Source organism: Emys orbicularis, chromosome 22 (genome assembly GCF_028017835.1).
Source record: "Emys orbicularis isolate rEmyOrb1 chromosome 22, rEmyOrb1.hap1, whole genome shotgun sequence".
Classification (NCBI taxonomy): Eukaryota; Metazoa; Chordata; order Testudines; family Emydidae; genus Emys; species Emys orbicularis.
In genome coordinates, this window is record NC_088704.1 from 21,873,854 (window position 1) to 21,892,684 (window position 18,831).

At 52.6% G+C, this 18,831-nt stretch overlaps 1 protein-coding gene across 1 annotated transcript in view; it reads right to left on the reverse strand.

The window, feature by feature from the left end:
- The window catches only part of CHD5 (chromodomain helicase DNA binding protein 5), an 83,479-nt gene that overhangs the window by 13,077 nt on the left and 51,571 nt on the right, over nucleotides 1-18,831 (reverse strand). The window contains exons 16-32 of the mRNA XM_065421467.1: nucleotides 17,907-18,044; nucleotides 16,164-16,285; nucleotides 15,505-15,678; nucleotides 14,355-14,496; nucleotides 13,721-13,852; nucleotides 12,737-12,854; nucleotides 11,353-11,477; nucleotides 10,277-10,508; nucleotides 10,019-10,144; nucleotides 9,416-9,588; nucleotides 8,044-8,218; nucleotides 7,090-7,182; nucleotides 5,275-5,363; nucleotides 4,954-5,087; nucleotides 4,013-4,157; nucleotides 2,373-2,532; nucleotides 1,348-1,427 (exon numbers count right to left, since the gene is read on the reverse strand). Coding sequence (XP_065277539.1) covers nucleotides 1,348-1,427; nucleotides 2,373-2,532; nucleotides 4,013-4,157; nucleotides 4,954-5,087; nucleotides 5,275-5,363; nucleotides 7,090-7,182; nucleotides 8,044-8,218; nucleotides 9,416-9,588; nucleotides 10,019-10,144; nucleotides 10,277-10,508; nucleotides 11,353-11,477; nucleotides 12,737-12,854; nucleotides 13,721-13,852; nucleotides 14,355-14,496; nucleotides 15,505-15,678; nucleotides 16,164-16,285; nucleotides 17,907-18,044 — 2,358 coding nt within the window. The remainder of the gene's footprint in view (nucleotides 1-1,347; nucleotides 1,428-2,372; nucleotides 2,533-4,012; nucleotides 4,158-4,953; nucleotides 5,088-5,274; nucleotides 5,364-7,089; nucleotides 7,183-8,043; nucleotides 8,219-9,415; nucleotides 9,589-10,018; nucleotides 10,145-10,276; nucleotides 10,509-11,352; nucleotides 11,478-12,736; nucleotides 12,855-13,720; nucleotides 13,853-14,354; nucleotides 14,497-15,504; nucleotides 15,679-16,163; nucleotides 16,286-17,906; nucleotides 18,045-18,831) is intronic.

Sequence of the window (18,831 nt, forward strand, 5' to 3'; positions counted from 1 at the left end):
CTCTCAGGAGTACTGGGGTAATACTACACAGCTGTGTGGATCAGTTACTAAAGTGCTTGAAACAGGATCAGTGAGGGAAGGCAGGAGCATAACCCTTCCTTTGCAAAGCACCGTGTCACGCAGCATAAGGGCTGAGCCATACAATTCCCATCACAAGTTTGCAGAACTCCAGGCTCTGCAGACAGACTTTCCCGCCGGGTTCAGTTTGTAGATACATAAAGGGAAATAGGTTAGGAACTAATTAGCTACGTGAACAGTACCATTAAGCTGTAACAATGCCCTTGGAGAGAGGACACTGTGGGAAACCAAGCTGTGCCGTGGTGAGATTCGTACAATTCAGCCATTAGATTAGCTGCCATTTCCTACCTTGGCACATGGACTGATACAGATGGGGCCACTTGCTGACCCAAAACTAGGGTTAACGGCCAGGGCCAGCCGGGCTCCCAGGCCAGGATCAGGATTGGGGCCGGCAGGTTGGGGTTACAGTTCAGACCTGTAGCTCTCCCCAGTTTAGGGTCAGAGTTGAGACTGGGAAAGGTTCCAGGCCAGGGTTAAGGTCAGGGCCAGCAGGACTCCCGTAGGGGCTCAAGGTAAGGGTTAGGGCTGGGGCCAGGCAGGGGGCGCTGTGTTCATTCACACGGGGGGCTCACTTAGTTATTTACTCAGCCAACTGGGAGGGCAGCACCGAGCATGCATCCTTGTAATGGGATGGTGGGGGTGGGCTGCACGGAAATGCTCAGCAGGAGCTTCAGGGCAAGGAGCCAGCTGATCTGAGCGGTGCTGCAGGGCACCAGGGGCTGGGGATCACTTTGAAAACCAGTGCAGACAAACGGGGTGCTGAGAGACTCTGGGCAGCGCGACGGGGCAGATGAAGCACTGGTCACTCTGGGGGCCATAAGATCAGTACTCAGGACCCTCGAGGAAGGAATGGCCACAGAAACCCTTCTGCGTGAACAGAGGGTGGAGAAGCCTGCAGAATGCCCCATGCTCCGGAGCACACAAGGGTTCCTGAGACAGCACAACACGCTGCCCCGGGGGGAGGGAGCACAGACAAGGGCTCGGAGGATGGCAGAAGCAAGAACCTCGTCCCTGGGGCCAGCTAGGGAAGGGTCCTCGTAAACTGCCTCTGGCTGACCTACAGCAGGTTTGGCTGGCTGGGCGGGGAGCCCTGGGAAAGGCTTTGTTGTATTTATAAGTTAGAGGAAGAGGTTGGGACACAGGGCCAAGGGAAGCAGAGAAAGAACCGCTGGTTCAGCCCAGCTTTGCTGTATCCTGGGGACACTGCGTGTGCTGCTAATGGGGTTTGCGAGCCCCAAGAAAAGAAGGGTGAAAGGAACTCCCCCCTACCTGGCTCTCAGCTGGCTTCTTGGGCTTTGGCTCCATTGGTTCCTTTTCCTCTTGGAACCCCAACTGTATTTCTGTTTTGTCTGAAACAACAACAAAGGACCCCACGTGAACTGCACTCCGCTGGGCCATTAGCATGGTGCTACCGGGTCAGATTCACCCTTTGGGAGTCGAGCCTCGCTGGAAAGTTCTAGTGCTCTATCGAACTGTTCAACTCGATGCCAAGGATGAGGAGTGGGAGGCTTATTTGTAAGTCAAATGTTGCTGGTTATAGGCAATTTCATCCTTACCTTGGAAATAGACACAAACCTCTCAAAGGCTCCATAGTAACTGCATCTAACTGTTAACTTACCATTGTTATTGAGAGGGGAAAGAACAGCTTGTAACTATGTTAGAACTCAGCAGAAGTCCCAATAGATCCCAAATGGCCCTGTGGGCCCTGGCTTCCCGGGCGTTTCAGGGCAGACACTCACTTCTCCCGTCAGCGTAGGTAATCCACATCCCCGAGAGGCAGGAGCTAGGCTGACAGAAGAATTCTTCTCTTTACCTAGCACTGTCTGCACTAGGGGCTAGGTCAGCGTAGCTACTTCTCTCAAGGGTGTGTATTTTTCACCCCCCTGAGAGATGTAGCTCTGCCGATGTAAGTTCCTAGTGTAGACCAGGCCAGAGCCTAACTCAAGAGGAGTTAACTGGAGTGTAGAGAACTCGAGTTCACTTGGCAGTGAAGACGGCCTTTGTGGGGCGTTATCAGAGAGAAGCCAGATAGACGCTGTGATCTCACTCACCGTGGCCAAGATTCTCAAAAGCGACTCGTGATTTTGGGTGCCCAACTTCAAACACCCTGCAGGGCCTGGTTTGCAGAGGGTGGCAGCCTGCTTTCTGGGGTTCCCAGGCCCTTTTGAGGCCTCTCAATTTGGACATCTGAACAACTCCAACCACTTTTGGAAACCTGGGCCCATCTTGCTTTCTCAGCAGTTTCTGGACCCATGATTATGCTCTCCATAAAGCAGCTTTGTTGTCACATTTACCTGGCTGTGCCGCTGGCCCAGTCTGCATATGTGCTGGGCTGGCTGGGACAGGGGTGTTTGGATCAGAAGAGACAACCTCGCTGGATTTCTTGCCCTCCGGCCCCTCCGGGATCAGATCAGGGGTGCTGTACTTCCCATTGACATGCTCAAACTCCTGAACCTGAGGCACAGATACATTAATGAATAACACACACGGTTAGTTTGTAAAATACAGTCAGACAGCAGAGCTGCCAATCAGAGACGTGTCCCCAGCATTTTATAACCTCACAGACTGTGTGGCCATCAGTGTCCGGGTGAGAACAAGCTCACAGTGGCTTTGTTGCGTTTGCCAGCCAGCAGCCAGCTACTTGGGCAGATCTGACTGGCCAGCACAGTTGCCTATCCAGTGTCCAGACCAGCACGGACATTCTGCATTTTGCTGCATTCCAGGCTCGGGAATGAGAGGCAACAGCTCTACCAGGGGAGCTAACAGGGGGCCCTTCACGTGCAGAAGCGGAGCTGAGAAGTCCCCCAGGCTCCCACAGACTTTGCCTCTGACCTGCTGTTCCCTGCATTTACTCTGCAGGAGACATATCTGAAAGGAGAAGGTATCCAGTTACTAGCACGGAAGTGGCTGTGCAAACGAGTGACCATGCTAATGCCTAATGATAGTCCGTGTGCATGCCTGGAGTGAGACAGATGTCGCCAGAAGCCTGAACACACACAGACTGATCAGAGTTAATTTACAGCCCTGGCTCCTGAGTGGTCCATGCCACCACTTGAAAGCTTCTTACTTTACCTTTACTTTCTCCCCTGACATATCTGACCTTGCTGTTCTCTTCCCCTTTCACTCACAAGTTCTCGCCCACACGCCCCATGCACTTCACGTTGCTCTAGGTTGTTTTTCCTACACTGCATTTTCCCATCCTTCCTGGACAGTTGCGCACAGGTGTCGCTAAAGACACCACATAAACTGAGGTCTCTCGTTTTGACATTTTCCCATTTCCCAGTTTGAGGTCAGCACCAATTCCATTCTCAGTGTGATCTCTTCTCAGAATGAACTGTGGTTGCTCACCAGAGGGTATTTGAAGGTTGGGGGCAATTAGTACAGATAAAATCAGAACCTTCACCCAAATCCAAACCAATTTTTTTTAACCATGGGATGTGGAAAGTTCTCTATCACTTGGCATCTCCGAAGACCCAATTCAGCTAGATACTTAAGCACATGTCTAATTTTAAACACAAGTAGTTCCATTGGCTTCAGCAGAACCACTCACATGCTTAAAGTTCGGCAGGTGATTAAGTATCTAGCTGAATAGGCCTAACATCAAGATCAGGTGTCTTGCTCAAAGGTATGCTCTGGATCAACCAAAGGTGCTGGGCTGGATGCAGGAATCAGTGGGGGATGTTTTCTGGCCTGTGATATACAGGAGGTCAGACTGGGCGGTCAGAGGTCAAGGACCCATAGGGCTTGGCAAGCAGCTTGCGCTGTTATTTTAATAAGAGGGGGTGTGTTCATAGACCCCAGTGTACGTCTTTACATTGATTCTTAGAGGCATATTCAGTGGATCACTGGCAAGAAGCCATTCAGCAGAGTCAGCGACATTCAAAGGAGCCCAGAACGTACCTGCCACGCCACAGTTCAAATTTTACTCACCCACCTTCTTCCTTACTAGTGACATAACTCCTATCCTCGTCAGCACGTGCTGGCGCGACAGCCCTTCGCGGGGAACGCCGTCCGCAAAGGTTTCGGCCCCATCGGCTCCAGGCTCACATAAATGTCTCATAAAGAGAGAGACATAAGCCCTGGGAAATGAAAGGAAGAGTTCAGTCTGACTGAGGTGCCCTGGACTCTCCTCCACTTGCAGAGTGCGTGAAGTTCTTGCTCCCGACCGGAACCTCAGGGGAGGGAGAGAAGCCGTGTGTTTTTATAGGGAGCCATTCGTTTTGCTCTCCTTTAGTTTTCACACTGTGGGTCAGTGTCTCTCCGGTTGTGACGTGTAATTATTTATTTGTGGCACAGCAGCAATAGAGTCTCCGTTGCATGGGGCAGTGCACACTGACATAAGATAGTGTCCATCCTGAAGAGCTTACAACCTAAATGATGTAGCTGCCTAGGAAACCTGTCAAGATAGGCAAGGGCTGATGGCCTGTCCAAGCCCGGGGTCCCCTCCACCGACGCAGAGCCTGGGCAGTGACCATGCTGGGGGTTTTGCGGCTCTTTGGGGCAGAGCTCCAATTGGGAACCTTGTTCTTCATTTCTACAGAGCCGACAGCTGCTTTTAACTGACTGTGCATATCCTGTGTGAGCCCTTCTGCCTCTCCCTCTCACCAAGGGGCGGCCTGTGGAGAGAACGACTCTGGGCGAAACGCCACTGAAGTGACTGGAGCTGGGCCAGTTACGGGAGCTGTGGCCCAGTATATCCAGGGCACTTGCCGGGCTCCACACACCGGGCAATGCAAACGCCCCCCCAGTGCAGCCGAGATCCTCTCGAGTGCTTACTTGTACTGCACGCTCGAGAGAGTCCAGTGACAATGGCAGAAAGCAGCCAACCGGAGCCCAGAGCCAGGAGCTGGCTGTGTCCATCCAGGGAGGCTTTACCTAAACTCCTTCTCGCTTTTCCCGCGAAGGTCTCGGACCAGCCAGTGAGAGTTGAACGCATCCTGGGGCGGCATGCCCCACCGCATGATAGCGTTCAGGAAGGCCTTGCGCTGCCGGGCATTGAATCCGAGCACCTGCAGAGAGCACGGCCATTAGCATCACCCTGCAAGAGCACGGGGCATCTCTGAGCATCACGGACACCGCAGCGGGGTTTAGCCAGAGCTAGTCTGAACAGATATGAATGGACAATACAAGTACGAATCAGGCCAAGCGCCCCCCACTGGCCCTACCCCCATGGCAGTCACACTGACTAGGGCTTACCTCAATGTTCCCCCCAACTCTTGCCAGCAGAGGGGGCAGAGGCTTGTCTCGGTCGCTCTTCAGTTGCCTCCGTGATTGTCTCCTGCCACCTAGAGGCAATCGACATACTCTGTAAAGAAGCCACATTTGCGATGGAGAAAACCCGGAGTGCCAGCCCTGGGACGGGTCTGCAGGCACAGCAGAACCAGTCCCTGCACTGCTCTGATGTGGATATGGCTGTAGGTTCCCCTCAGCATACACACCAGTCACTACAGGCTGGGATAGATGGTGCTCGTGACCCATGTGCAGGTCCCAAAAAGATCAGCAGGGATGTGGCACATGAGCTGTGGCCAGGATAAGGCTTTGGGGAGAAGTCTGGAGCCTTAAAGTGGCTCACAGCAGCGTCCCAGAATCCTCTCTGCAAACAAGACAGAAGCAAACTCTGTGCACACCCTGGCCAGAGCAGGAACATCACTGCTGGGCCCTGAGTTCTGGGCAAGCCATTGTGTGCATCAGGGTCCAGTTCTCCGTGCATCACACTGCGGTGCAGGAGAAACCATCCCGCATTCATTCCTGCTGAAAAGCCCTGGGTGCTAGAACACAATGGCAACTAGCTTTATGGGTCTAATCTGCTGTTTTTCTGGGGACCTCTTGTGGCCACACCTGGTACATCTCCCCCATGCACTGCAAGGACCCACTGAATTCAGCCTGTGGCTTCGGAGGATTTGCAGGCTGTACCTAACAGGCTCAGTGGGGAACGCCCACAGAGATGCAGGATGCTTTTGTAGAACAGGTGCTGGTTCGCAGGTCCGATGCTGATGGTGACCCGTCTCCCACTGGCTAATGTCACACAGCAATGCAGCAAAGGGAACGCTCTTGGTATGGTCAGCGATGGACAGGTGACGTCCTACCCAGCACACCCATTCCGCCTGCTGTCAAGACGGCCCAGGGCTGGACCACATCTCCTAAGAGCCTCTCACCACAGCGCAAGAACTAGACCATAACTGTGTCTGGGACCCGAGAGGCTGTGACATCAAAGTGTAAGGGAAAGAGCTAGGCACAAAGGGAGGACTCCTGGCAACTCCAAACCAGACCCACCCTAGCGACCCATTACCACTCGTGCCATTAAAGGGCTGATCCTGGGCTCAGGTCACAGCAACATGCTGCCACGCGGGGAGCAGAGCTCGAGCAGCGGCACATTGGGCCACTGGGGAGTGGGGAAGGAAGCAGCGTGTATCATTCTGGAGTGAGCCAATGCATGGAGCAGCACTGATCAGCCTCAGGATGGGATTCTCACCCAAAGGAGGCAGCATCCTGAAGCCTTTGGGGGAAGCAGGGCAGTAAAGGGAAAGTGGAGAAGACTCCGCACAGAGGACAGACTCCTACGAGCCTCTCCAGGCTGCTCTGCCTCCAGGCCCCATCTCGTCCCAGGGACGTTCAGCATCCATGGCCCATTCAGTCCACAGCTGCTCTTCGGAGACCACCAGCAAGCGCAACAATTGGGGCCAGGGGCTCTTTTGACACAGAGCTTCTCTACGAAGAACCAGGCTGGGACGCTCCGGGCATTTCAGAAAGACGCCAAAGCCCACAAATGGAGCCAGTGTGCAGCCACTCCTGACCGGGGCCAGAAGAGGAGTGGGGGGCTAGCAGGGGTACCCCACATCCCAAATCCACCACCCGCCAGCCAGTCTCCTCCAGCCAATACGTTTTGATCCAGTTTGCCTGTCTGTCATTCTCGAAGGACCTGGCGCTGGTGAGGGCAACTCAGGGAGGTAGGCAAATCCCTGGCGCTGTCGAGAGGGAGGAATTTGAAGAGTAATAAATGCCATAACTCACTCTGACCTTCGGGTCTTTCTTCAAAGTCTTCATCTTCGTCCTCGGAGCCGATGGAGTATTCGGACTGGTTATCGGAGAGCTCGTCCTGCCACTCTGCAGAGCACAGGGGACAGAGGTCAAAGGAGCAGTCTTGTGCCAGCCAACCTCTCCACATGCCCTCAGGAGAGAGATCTGGGACTCAACACAGGTACAAGCTTTCCCTAGAGATGCTTGGATGGACCTGGTCCTTCTACTTGCCAAGGCCTTTCCCACCTGAGCGGCGGAGAGGGGCAGAAGTCTGGTCACTGCTGCCAGTGTGAGAAGCCCCCAGTGCAGTGAGGGGGGGCATTTCCCCCTGTCTCTGCCCCCGCATCCCAACACAGAGGGGTGGTGGGGACCAGCTGGAATACAGCTCTGCTCTGCCAATTCACAGCTGATGGATGGGGTCCCTTAAGGAGCATAGCCAGCTGGCATCAGTGAGACCAATGCCACCAGACTGATCCACCAGCTGTCAAGACAGAGCACAGCAGGACCATGACTCCAAAGAGTCCGGTGCTACAGGACGAGACCTAGACCCTAGTTGATGTCACGTCCTCTCAAGACCTACACAACCCTTTGGCTGCTCTGATTTCTGTCGAGACCAGGACAACTTGGGGCTCAAGGAGCCATAACCTGCTCTCTGAGAACCCCCCAGCCTTGAGATCCTGCCCAGAATCTCTAAACTCTGATTGCAACACATTGCTTATCCATGTGCTCTGTGTAGAATACCTGTCCCATACCATCTCCCCCTTCCCCCCGCATTAGTAACACGGCAGGAGAACAGCTCGGCCAGCGGCAGAGCGAATGTCGCCCCTCAAACACCAAGTGCAACTGAAGCCTGGTCAGGCTCCTTTTTCTCGGTCAAAACCCAACAGCCCGACCCCCTTTGCAGCGGCAGCCGCAGGCCCCGTGCGGATCTGAGGGCAGAAGCCGTACCTTGGTCCTCTTGCGAGGCATCGTTGTAATTGACCTGTTTGCGGATCCTCTTCCCTTTGCCAAGGTTCCTGGCCAGATCTTCCTGCTGCTGCTCATAATGGTGCCGGAGCAGCTTCTCCCAGTAGTCGGGGTCCACGTTCTCCTCCTGTTTGATGATCTCTCGCTCAACCTCCTCCTGAAAGCAAAGGAGAATGAGAGGGTGGTGAGCGTAGGCGGCCTCAGCTCCATGCTAGCCCCCGCCCCGTTCCTGAAAGGCACGTCAAAGAGAAGAGGGCTGAGAGCACACGTGCCGGGGATGCCAGGGCTTCAAGCGCTGCCGGCCCTGCAGGCAGGAGACTCTGTCTCTGTCCCTTATTACCCAGGTGCAAACGTTAAGTCCCGCTTCAACTCCTGCCATTTCTCCTACCCAGCAATGGTGACCTTGGTGCCTGGGGCACTGCTTCCTGCCAGCCATTCGTACCCCCAAAACACCCCCTACAATCACAGCCGTGTAACCCCACTAATGTCCAGGGGGAAATCTGCTGGGGCTTCCAGAAACAAGCACCCAGGGTGGGCTTGAGAGAGATGAAGAAGAGCAAGTCCAGTGGCTGCCAGGGGAGTAAACGGTAGTGGGACCATACGTGAAAAGCAGCGTGCCTGGCCCCAGACACACCCCTCTGTAGATCAAAATAAATGAGGCTGCTGCCTTGGGGGCAGGTCATCCCCTCGAAGCACGGGGGTCACGCAGGAGAGGTGGGCAATGAGGACAGGACACCATCTGTCAGGGGTCTATCTGGCCCCGCTCACCGTGCTTTCCATGTGCCTCAGAGTCTCCTCACAGCACCCCTGGGAGGCAGGGCAGGGCTGTTACCCCACGTTACAGAGGGGCACTGAGACACTTGTTAAGGGTCACACGGGGAGTCTGGGACAGAGCACCGCACTGAACCTCCCTCTGTGGGTGCGCTGGAGTCGAGCTGGCCAGAGGCAGCTGTAAGGCCAGGACAGGTGAATTCGCCTGGCTGGGGCTGTCTCCACACCCAGCAGAAGGCTCAGCTCTGTCTGAGGGCTGGTCTCAGGAGCTGAGTTTTCACTGATAGAATAGTAGGGCCACATGCGTCCTCCTCCTGCAGCCCCAGAACGTGGCAGGCGGCAGCCATGCCAGGCCTGAGCCTGTGGGTCCCAGCGTCGCAGAGCACCTGCCGACTGCGTGCTGGGGCTCGGGCAGCTCTGTGCGCTGAACTCAATAAACTCTATCACGCACACAGGGGGGATGGGGGGGATTCCCGGCTTCTGCAGAATTATTTGCCAAACACAAAAGAAAAGAGGAAGAGGAAACGCAAATGGGAAAGTCCCCAAAAAGATTAAAGTCAAGACATGATACTAATCACATTACCACACCGTCCTCTTCTCGCACCACATACTGGGCCACTTTAAAGGAGCTGAGATACTCGTTCATGTTCTGCAGCTCGGTGTCATCCGTGGCGTCCTGGTTCCGATCCAGAAGCTTGGAGATGGCAGCGTCGTCGTAGTGGATCACACTGCTGTCCTCCACGTCCTTATTGTCCCCTGAATGGCACAACCAGGGAGGCGTGAGAGCACCCTTCCCAGAGCCGGGGACAGAGCGCTCCCCCGACGTTCCCCTCCCCAGAGCCGGGGACAGAGCCCTTCCCCGACGTTTCCCTCCCCAGAGCCGGGGACAGAGCGCTCCCCCGACGTTCCCCTCCCCAGAGCTGGGGACAGAGCGCTCCCCTCCCCAGAGCCAGATGCATCGGGAGGGGCACAAAGCACCAAGGAATTGCACAGAGGCGGAGGACCAGGCGAGCAAGTGGCACGTAAACTTGCAAACAAGCTGCAAAAGCCTAAGTCAAGGATCTTCTGGCTGCAAACTTGCTGATCCCTTCCGTGTCCTCCCCCCCCCCGCACCCGACACTGCGCTCTGCCTAATCCCAACAGTCAATGCCCTCGGGGGGCCGCAGTTCTCTAGCGCTTTACGTACCTGGCGGGGTGCTGCCATGTTTCTTTTTCATGCTGGGAGTCACGGCGCCCCCTTTGGAGGACGGTGCTTCGGGAAAGGGGGTCATAGGGTCAGGCATGGTGATCCGCTGGCCCTGCGACATCATGCCTGAAACAGAAAGGGCAGCGGGGATGTGGGTGGGCTGGGAAGTGGCAAGACAATACAGGCTGGTGAAGCGTAAAAATACCTTGTACTTTCTCTTGGGCTTCTCATTCAGGACATTTTCCCTCCCCATCTCACCTTCCACATCGTCTTTGAAGAGCTCCTCCGTCCCAAACTTCAGAATGTCATCCAGCTCTTGCTTAGTCATGGAGCCCGACTTGGAGCCCAGCCCTGGACGGACGACCAAGTGGGTCAGCATCATCTTCCTCTTGGCCACTTGGGTGATGCGCTCCTCCACGGAGGCTCTCGTCACAAAGCGGTAGATCATCACCTTCTTGTTCTGTCCGATGCGGTGAGCTCTGCTGAACGCCTGTGGGGAACAGCGCCCTGGGCAGTTACTGAAAAGCCTCGTCTGACCAATCCTTGGTCTCAACAACCAACTGGGCCGCTCCCTCCAGGTCACCAACAAGTCACGCACAGGGCACAGCCTGGGGACAGGAACCCCCCATTCTCATCCTGACAGTGGGAATCTAGACAGTCGGTGTTTCCAATACTTACGGGCGTTACAGGCTGAGTTGGAAGCGGTGAACAAAGGGCGAGCTGTAAAAGACTAAGCCGAGAACTTGCTAGCTGCAAACACGTTCTGCACTTATCCTCCATCCCCCTCTCCTAACTGGGGAGCAAATCTCATTGGAGGGGTTGAAAAGTTTGTGTGTAACTAAAGGGCGATAATTCATTAGCACCATTTACCTGGAAACGGGATCTACACCGTGTTTCCCCTTCACTTTTCCATTATTACTAGGGCATTTGCTTTGTGTCTTAGGAGTCTCACCTACGCCAGTTGCTTATTGCCCACCCCAGGTGGGAATGGTCAGCTAGGGAGTTCACAAGTGGCTGATGTGAAAACAACAGCAGCAGCATCCCAAATGTGATGAGGAATTAGCAGCACGATGCAGTGAGAATCCTATGGAACAAAGACCCTCTTCTCATGAAAAACGTCTGCTATAGAAACGAAAGAGGCCAAAGCAATACCAGAGGGCACAGAAAGCAGAAGGGCTTCAAAATGGAGTCACCCCTTCCTAAATTTTCCAAGAAGCATCAGCAGCTCTTTAGAGGAAAAAACTATTTAAATATACACTGAGTGCCAGCAAGCGTACAGGAAATGCAAATGGGAGGATGCAGCTGGAACGTAAGGAAGAGAAAGCGCAACCCACCTGGATGTCGTTGTGGGGATTCCAATCAGAATCATAAATAATGACAGTGTCGGCCGTTGCAAGGTTTATGCCCAAACCCCCAGCTCGGGTAGAGAGAAGAAAACAGAACTGTTGAGCACCAGGAGCTGAGGAAGACAAACCCACAAGGTGGTGAAAGGTGAGACTGAAAGGGGCTGAAATGCGGGACATTGTGTTTAGGTGATAAAACACAGGGAGCATTCAGTCTAAACAAACCCCCAAAAGAAAACTTGATGCTTAGACAGGAGGGGGTGGATTAACAAGTGTGTCAGTCACTAGAAATCTGTTATTGGGAAAAAATAAAACCAGCTCTCAGGGGAAGCTTGGCAATTCACTGAGACATACGAGTCCTTCAGACTAGGCAGCACCTGTCGTTAACACCCTGTGACATGATTAAAAGCGGCTAAGTCAACATGTTACAAAGATCCCTCATTATGCTGCACAGTGCTGGACTTGCAAATGTGAGCACGACAGGCATGTCTGCAAAACCCACTCCGGCATAGCACATGTGCGCCCTCTGGGGCATGCAGTTACCTGCTCCATGAACAAAGGCAGGGTTTGGTGGGCACAAATAGCCAGATTCTGAGCTCAGCTGCACGTGTAAATCCATGTGATTGCACACAGGCATTTTGGCTGGCTCACCTGTTGCACTTTTGGAAAGCCTGGCCCCAAACATCTGTCGAGTTTTCAGCTAGCTGACTATATTTAGCACACTAGCTCCACGAGAGTTAGCACAAGTCTGTGCATGCGAGCTGGGAATCACGAGCTCATAGTGTGGACGTAGCCTTAGTAATTACCGACAGACTGAAAAACCACTTTGCTCTCAGACACCCCTAGCTGCATCGGGCCCAGCGGTGCTCACTTCAGTGAGTTCAGCACTCAGTGTCAGGAGTTGTGGAAACAAGTAAGTGGATTCGTGTTCTGGATTATTCAGATTCTTCGTGTTGCGTGCAGTGCCTATTTCAGGTGCCAGGTACACTTGGGAGACCAGGCTCCTTAAGGGGAGCACATTGAAACACTAACTTCGGGAAAGTGCAGCTTGCACATGTGCAGGGATGTAGCTATCAACATGCTGTGCACGGCCACCCATATTCACCAGTTGGCCAATACTCAGCCAATCAGACACCACGTTATACACTGGTCCCATCACTAGTGCAGCAGGTGCAGCTACACACACAGACTTAGCGCTGTGTTAGTCACGTGCCCGATACAGAACAAAACTCCTGCGGCTCACCCTCAGAACCGTTACCCCCAAGACATTAAACCGGTGTCCTAGATTGCTCAGGACGTATGCTGCCTGTGCCATGCATGGAAAGGGAAGCTCGGATTTTTTGTATTCTTTACAATTAATAATAATAACGCGTACCATTAAACCTGTCGATGGCTTCCTGGCGCAGGCCTCCCGTGATCCCTCCATCGATCCGCTCGTACTTGTAACCCTCGTACTCCAGAAAATCCTCCAGCAAATCCAGCATTTTTGTCATCTAGAGAGAGAATCCCACCGTAAGCCGCTGCACACTGCCCCGGAGGGCGGGACTGGGGGGCACCCAAACACAACACTTGGGGGGAGATTTTCCCTGAAAACAAAAAGTGGGTTTGGCCAGTGGGAAATGACATCTCGCCCCTGGAAAAGGAGCAGGCGTGCGGGTGCCATTTGCACACCTTGTTGTGCGTGATGTGTTTGGAAGCCTGAGGCGCTGTTTGCATTACCCAGAGGGCTGATCTGGGCCTAAGTGCATAATTCCAAGGTCGCCATCCCCAATTCCAAATCATAGCTCCAGCGTTTGACTGAATAGAAACAGTAGAAACATTGTAAACAAGCTATTGTGATATTAACTGCCATTACAGGGCACCTTTTATATGAGTTCTTAGCGTGCTTTGCAAGCACTGACAAATTAAGCCTCAAAAATCCCTGGGCACATGAATTATTATTATTATCTCTGTTTTACACGTGGGTAAAATTATGTTAAGAAAGATTAAATGACTTGCCAAAGGCCACAGGCCAAGTCATTGGCGGAGCTGGGAATACAACCCACATGTCCTTATTCCCAAAATCTGCGGCACCAACCCTTAGATACACGGTCACCATTTCTCTCATTCATCTCAATCTGTATCTAATAAAAATCCCCTAGTACAGAAACAAATGTAGAAAAACCATTCTGGTCCTTTACCTTCGACACAATTAACAGAGTTTATGATCAAAATGACACCACAGGGAAGTGAGGCTAAAACGTTCCCCTGTCACTTATTAAATAAAATAGCCAATTGGAGGAGACTCCTTCCCTCAGAATTCCCAGAGCTTTGGGCTTTGAGTCTTGAAGGCGAGAGAAAAGAAATTCTCTTCACTCACCTGGGAGAAGATCAGGACCCTGTGTCCCCCATCTCGCAGCTTCTTCAGCATCTTTTGCAGCAGCATCAGTTTCCCAGAAGATTTAACCAAAGAATTCCCATCATAGGATCCATTTGGCAAAACCGGCGCCTCCTGAGAACAGTGTAAGTGGATCCTTGGTTGGTGGAGGGAGTCTTTACTTTTGCCATTCTAGGGGCAAAGCCTGTCCACACTGAAGTCAACGGGAGGATTGCCACCAACTTCAGCGGGAGCAGGATTCAGCCCCGAGACGATTATTATCAATGGTCGGTGGGGGGGATGAGCTCAGAGACAGAGCCTGTTGGCTGCCCACTTGCTCCGCCTGCTGGACGTCTGCGGTGGTTTTGTGACATTAAACATAAAGCCTGCCGAACACTGAAGTCCGCCAGCCATGCTGGAGAAAGATTAATGAGAAATTCACTGGGTTTCAGAGAGGAGATGCCCACCTCAGATTGTTCAGGCCAGAAAAAATTACCTGCCTTTAAGATGATTTCAGTGGAACAACCTGGAGGATGCCTTGAGCATGTGTATTGAAAAGAAAAGGAGCAGAAACATTGGCCCCCGTCAATGCACACAGACATTACAGATCTGGAGCTTCTGAAGTGAGGTAACTTACCACAGCAGCCACAGGAAAGAGGTACGGGTGATTACAGCACTTCTTCAAATCCATCATGATATTGAGCAGCGACACCTGGTTCCCACCACCTTTGGAATTCAGGGCTTCAAAATTCCTCGTCAAGATGAACTTGTAATACTTCCTGCATTAACAGTGATGGGAAAGGCATTACCACCGATGGGATTGGCCTAAGAGGAATGAAGGGCTCAGATTCATCCCATTGACTTCAATGGAGTTACACCGCTATGGCGTTACACCAGGAAAAGGACCGGCCCAGACACTTAAAGAATGTGATTCTGTCTCTGCAGGTCCTGGTCGGTCGAGTTACTCCGCTGCTCTCTTGGATAACTCAGTCCCGGTGAGGGGTGGGTGGGTGAAGTGTTAAGAAATATTCCTGCTGCTGTGAGAAAAGAGCTTGTGCCCCAGAATGGGTATTTCCTGGAAGATAAATTAACCTTTCCCTGCTGCTTCTCCTGAATGTCAACGGAAAGCTGGGACAGTCAGCAAAAACCAGATGGATTGTACCCAGGCATGCAAGACCAGCCTTCTGCCCAGCTGCTCTAGCCTTGACCCAGAGCACTCCCACTGGACTCAGAGGAGTGACTCCACATCTACACTGGTGTAACTGAAAGCAGACTCTGGCCCACAGGACTTAACGCATTCAGCAATAGAGCAAGTGGATTTTACCTAGGGGAAGTCTGACTATTCCGGAGAACACCAGGTGCATTCTAGAGAGAGAGAGCTGTAGCATTCAGCATACTCCACACAGCTACATCTCTCAGGCTTCCAATGGCTACGAGAATTTTAACGATTTTTCAGATCCATCATTTTCTCCATGTGCCAGGCACAGGGCAAGGAGACAGGCTTCCATTTACCATATCCTCTGTTAGAGGAACTTGTCCCACCCAGCTGCCATGACAGTGTGACCTCTCCGAAGGAACCAGGGCTGCTAACTCTTACCAAGGCTGAATGCTTCAGTTCAGATTGTGGGGTGTGGCCTCTCCCCTAACAATCCATTTCAATGCCTTCCGCATAGGCTGCGGTCTCACTGCCCCAAGCACCAATGAGACGGCGTGAAAGGAACCAGTGGCATTGTGTGCTTCCAGAAGAATCATCTGTAACCCTCTGTGATTTAGTTACTAGCACTTACTTCTGCATCTGGCTGAGCTCCACTCTCACAATCAGCTCCGTTTTCGCAGGCATGTTCTTGAACACGTCTGCCTTCAATCGCCGGAGCATATGGGGACCCAACAGATCATGGAGTTTTTTTATCTGGTCCTCCTTGGAGATGTCAGCAAACTCTTCCAGGAATCCTTCCAGGTTGCTGTAAAAATAGCCCATAATGAGGTAGCACGTGGCAGATCATGGGGGACTCATAGTCCAAGCGATTCATATCCTCAGGATTTCAATGAAGAGAGCTCTTACAGAATACAATGGAAGCATCCTCCCACCATGTGAATGTAGTTCCAGTTAGACAGAGGAATGGTACACGCCACGTAGAGCAGATTTACTGCTACTGTTCTGACATTAGACGTTAGCCAAGTTCCAAAGCCACCAATGCCTCCTTCTCGGGAGGAAGAGGACGGCGCTAAGAATCTTTTACCCACAAGTCCAGTGACTGCTGGGGAAGGCAATATGCCCAGCTGGGAGCATCCCAGAACTATATACATGCAATGTATATAACAGGGATATTTATTTATTCTAGCACAGTGCTGCGACTGTTTCCTTCTGCCATCTATCCGTCGGTCTGCCTGCCTGTGCCTCTCTGTGACACTCACCCAGCCAGCGAAGGGAAATAGTGCAACTTACTTAAACCTCTCCGGGGTCAGGAAATTGAGCAGGTGAAAGAGCTCCTCTAAGTTGTTCTGGAGTGGCGTTCCAGTCAGCAGCAGCTTGTAGTCAATCTTGTAGCTATTTAATACCCTAAAGAACTTGGACAAGAAGCCAAGTCAGGTGGGAGCAGTTCAGTTGGGGGGGGGGGGGGGGGAGGACGCGGAACCTGCTTGGTCATTTTAGAACTTTTGGTTCTGCTAATCCAAAGTGCAGCAGATGCGTGTAGTAGCCTCCACTCCCTCCTCTTAGCCATCCCAGCCACCGACCCCATCATTCAGACTAGCCCCGGGAATCCTTCCTCTCCCTAGGGAGACCGGGAGGAGTTCCTCTAACCAAGGCGGTGCTGGCTGCCCTGCTGAAACGATCATCCTGCCAGCGTGACTTGGGTAAATCTCATGTGGCTTGAAACTGAATCTGCCCTGGGCTTCTTGCAACTGGAAGAAGTCCCTCAATTTCCCTCAGTCTCTCGATTTCCCTCAGGCTAGGTCTACACTAGGGTGGGGGATCGATTTAAGATACGCAAATTCAGCTACGCGAATAGCGTAGCTGAATTCGACGTATCCGAGCCGACTTACCCCGCTGTGAGGACGGCAGCAAATCGACCGCCGCGGCTCCCCCATTGACGGCGCTTACTCCTACCTGGGCTGGTGGAGTACGCGCGTCGATTCGGGAATCGATTGTCGCGTCTCAACGAGACGCAATAATTCGATCCCCGAGAGATCGATTTCTACCCGCCGATCCAGGCGGGTAGTGAAGACAAGCCCTTAGGCTTTCCATTTCCAAGCCAGGAGCGCTTGGGAGCCCTGCGGATGCATCTCATTTAGCCCAAGGGGACGGAGGGAAGGAGAGGGGGCATCTTCCTTCGCTCTCAGGTGAGCCCTTCAGGCTGGCCTGGCACCAGTGCTGACCAGCTCTGTGGGGTGCTGTCACCTCAAGGCTTCTCAACGAGGCGGGTAACCCTGCCCATTGTGGGCCATGGAGGGGAGTGAATCCTGCAGGCCAGCTCCCTCCCCAACACTGGCAGCATATTGCTGCTGCTAGACTCGGCACTCTTTTATTATTATTATTTCTAATCTCTTCAGTGAAGCCGTGTAGCGCCCCATGGAGTCTGAATGCCAACCGCCAGTTTTCTTTTTCCTTTGTTAAAGAAATCCACTTTCTGTGTTTTTGCCTCCGTTTGGAATCTGTGACTGTCACCAAACAGACTCCCCTGCTCCCACCCTGGGACATCCCAGGCAGGCAAAGGGCCCCGTCCTCCTCCTATCTCTTCCCCCAGCTCCCATCAGAGACAGCCCGAAGGCTCCCTGGACTCCAGCCATGCCCCAAACATGCCAGTCACATCTGCTGACTTGAACTGACCCAGACAAAGCCTCACACCTGCTCTCCCTGCTAAGCCAATGCGGCTCCTGAGGAGTGAGCTGGTGTCTGGACCCCCTCCTGCCTCACCAAGCTGCCAGCTGTGTTCCAATGGCAGCACTGTAACGGCAGCGATGATGCAAGAGGCAGGAATAATTCAGATGAGAGTCAAACCCCAAGTAGAGTTTGGGGGCCGCGTGGGGGAGGGGTGGGAAATTATCTTTTGATGTGCTCAACCTGAGCAAATCTGATCTGGAGCCACAGAGGGGATCAAAGAGGAGTGCAGCCTCGACGGGGCAGTGCCTGGAACAGTAACTGCACAGCCAAGTAACATTCTTCCCAGCTGCCATGAAAGATACCTACTTTGGATTGGTTGTTCTTCAGCCTGTGAGCTTCATCCACCACCAGACACGCCCACTCTATAGAGCCTAAAACAGCCTGATCAATAGTGATCAGCTCATAGGATGTGAGCAGGACGTGGAATTTAATCTGGGCTTCTTTCTAGATGAAATAAAGAGAGAGAACATCACAGATTAAAGAGACCAAGGGGACATGGTTGCCACTGGCCCTCAGTGCTTCTGGATACTACACACATCCGAACACGTGAAGAAAAATGTGGACTTGTTTCAACCGCACTGCAAAATGCCAGCAAGCTCAGTCTAGGAATGAATCAAGCCAGCAGAAAATCTATATCCATCTGAGCATTAAAATGAATTAGGGAGCTATATAAACCAAACAGAAAAGGGTCCTGCAGAAATCTGTAAAGCCCATCATAAATCTGCTGCATTTATAAACAGTGTCAGCTTTTCTCTTTGGAGAACAGTTGATTCAGCTTCTTAGGAATCTCACCTTCTGTGGGTCAGACTGTGCTCTCATTTGCACTGGTGTAAAGCCCAAGTAAACCCATTGGCTTCAGGAGAGTTACTCTGGATTTAAACTAGCACAAATGAATGCAAAAATTTTCCATCCCTACCTCTCTCCCTCCCCTCCATGCTGGAATCCTGCTCTCTGATGTTCTGATTCACAGGCCAGTCCATATGAAACAGAAACTACAGTTCTTTATCTTACAGAGAGTGCTAAACTGGGGAAATCATATGGGGAAGGAGCCTGCATCCTGGCACAAAGCTTACAATTCACCAGAGAGTCCCAGGACAGCAAATACCCTGCTGCAGTGGTAATGTATGTGGGTGGAACACACATCCCAGGGACAAAGAACCTGTCTCAAAGCCATTAGACAGAATGAGAGCTGAGATAATGGGAGCCCAGATGAGCACGAGGAGTCAGAGAA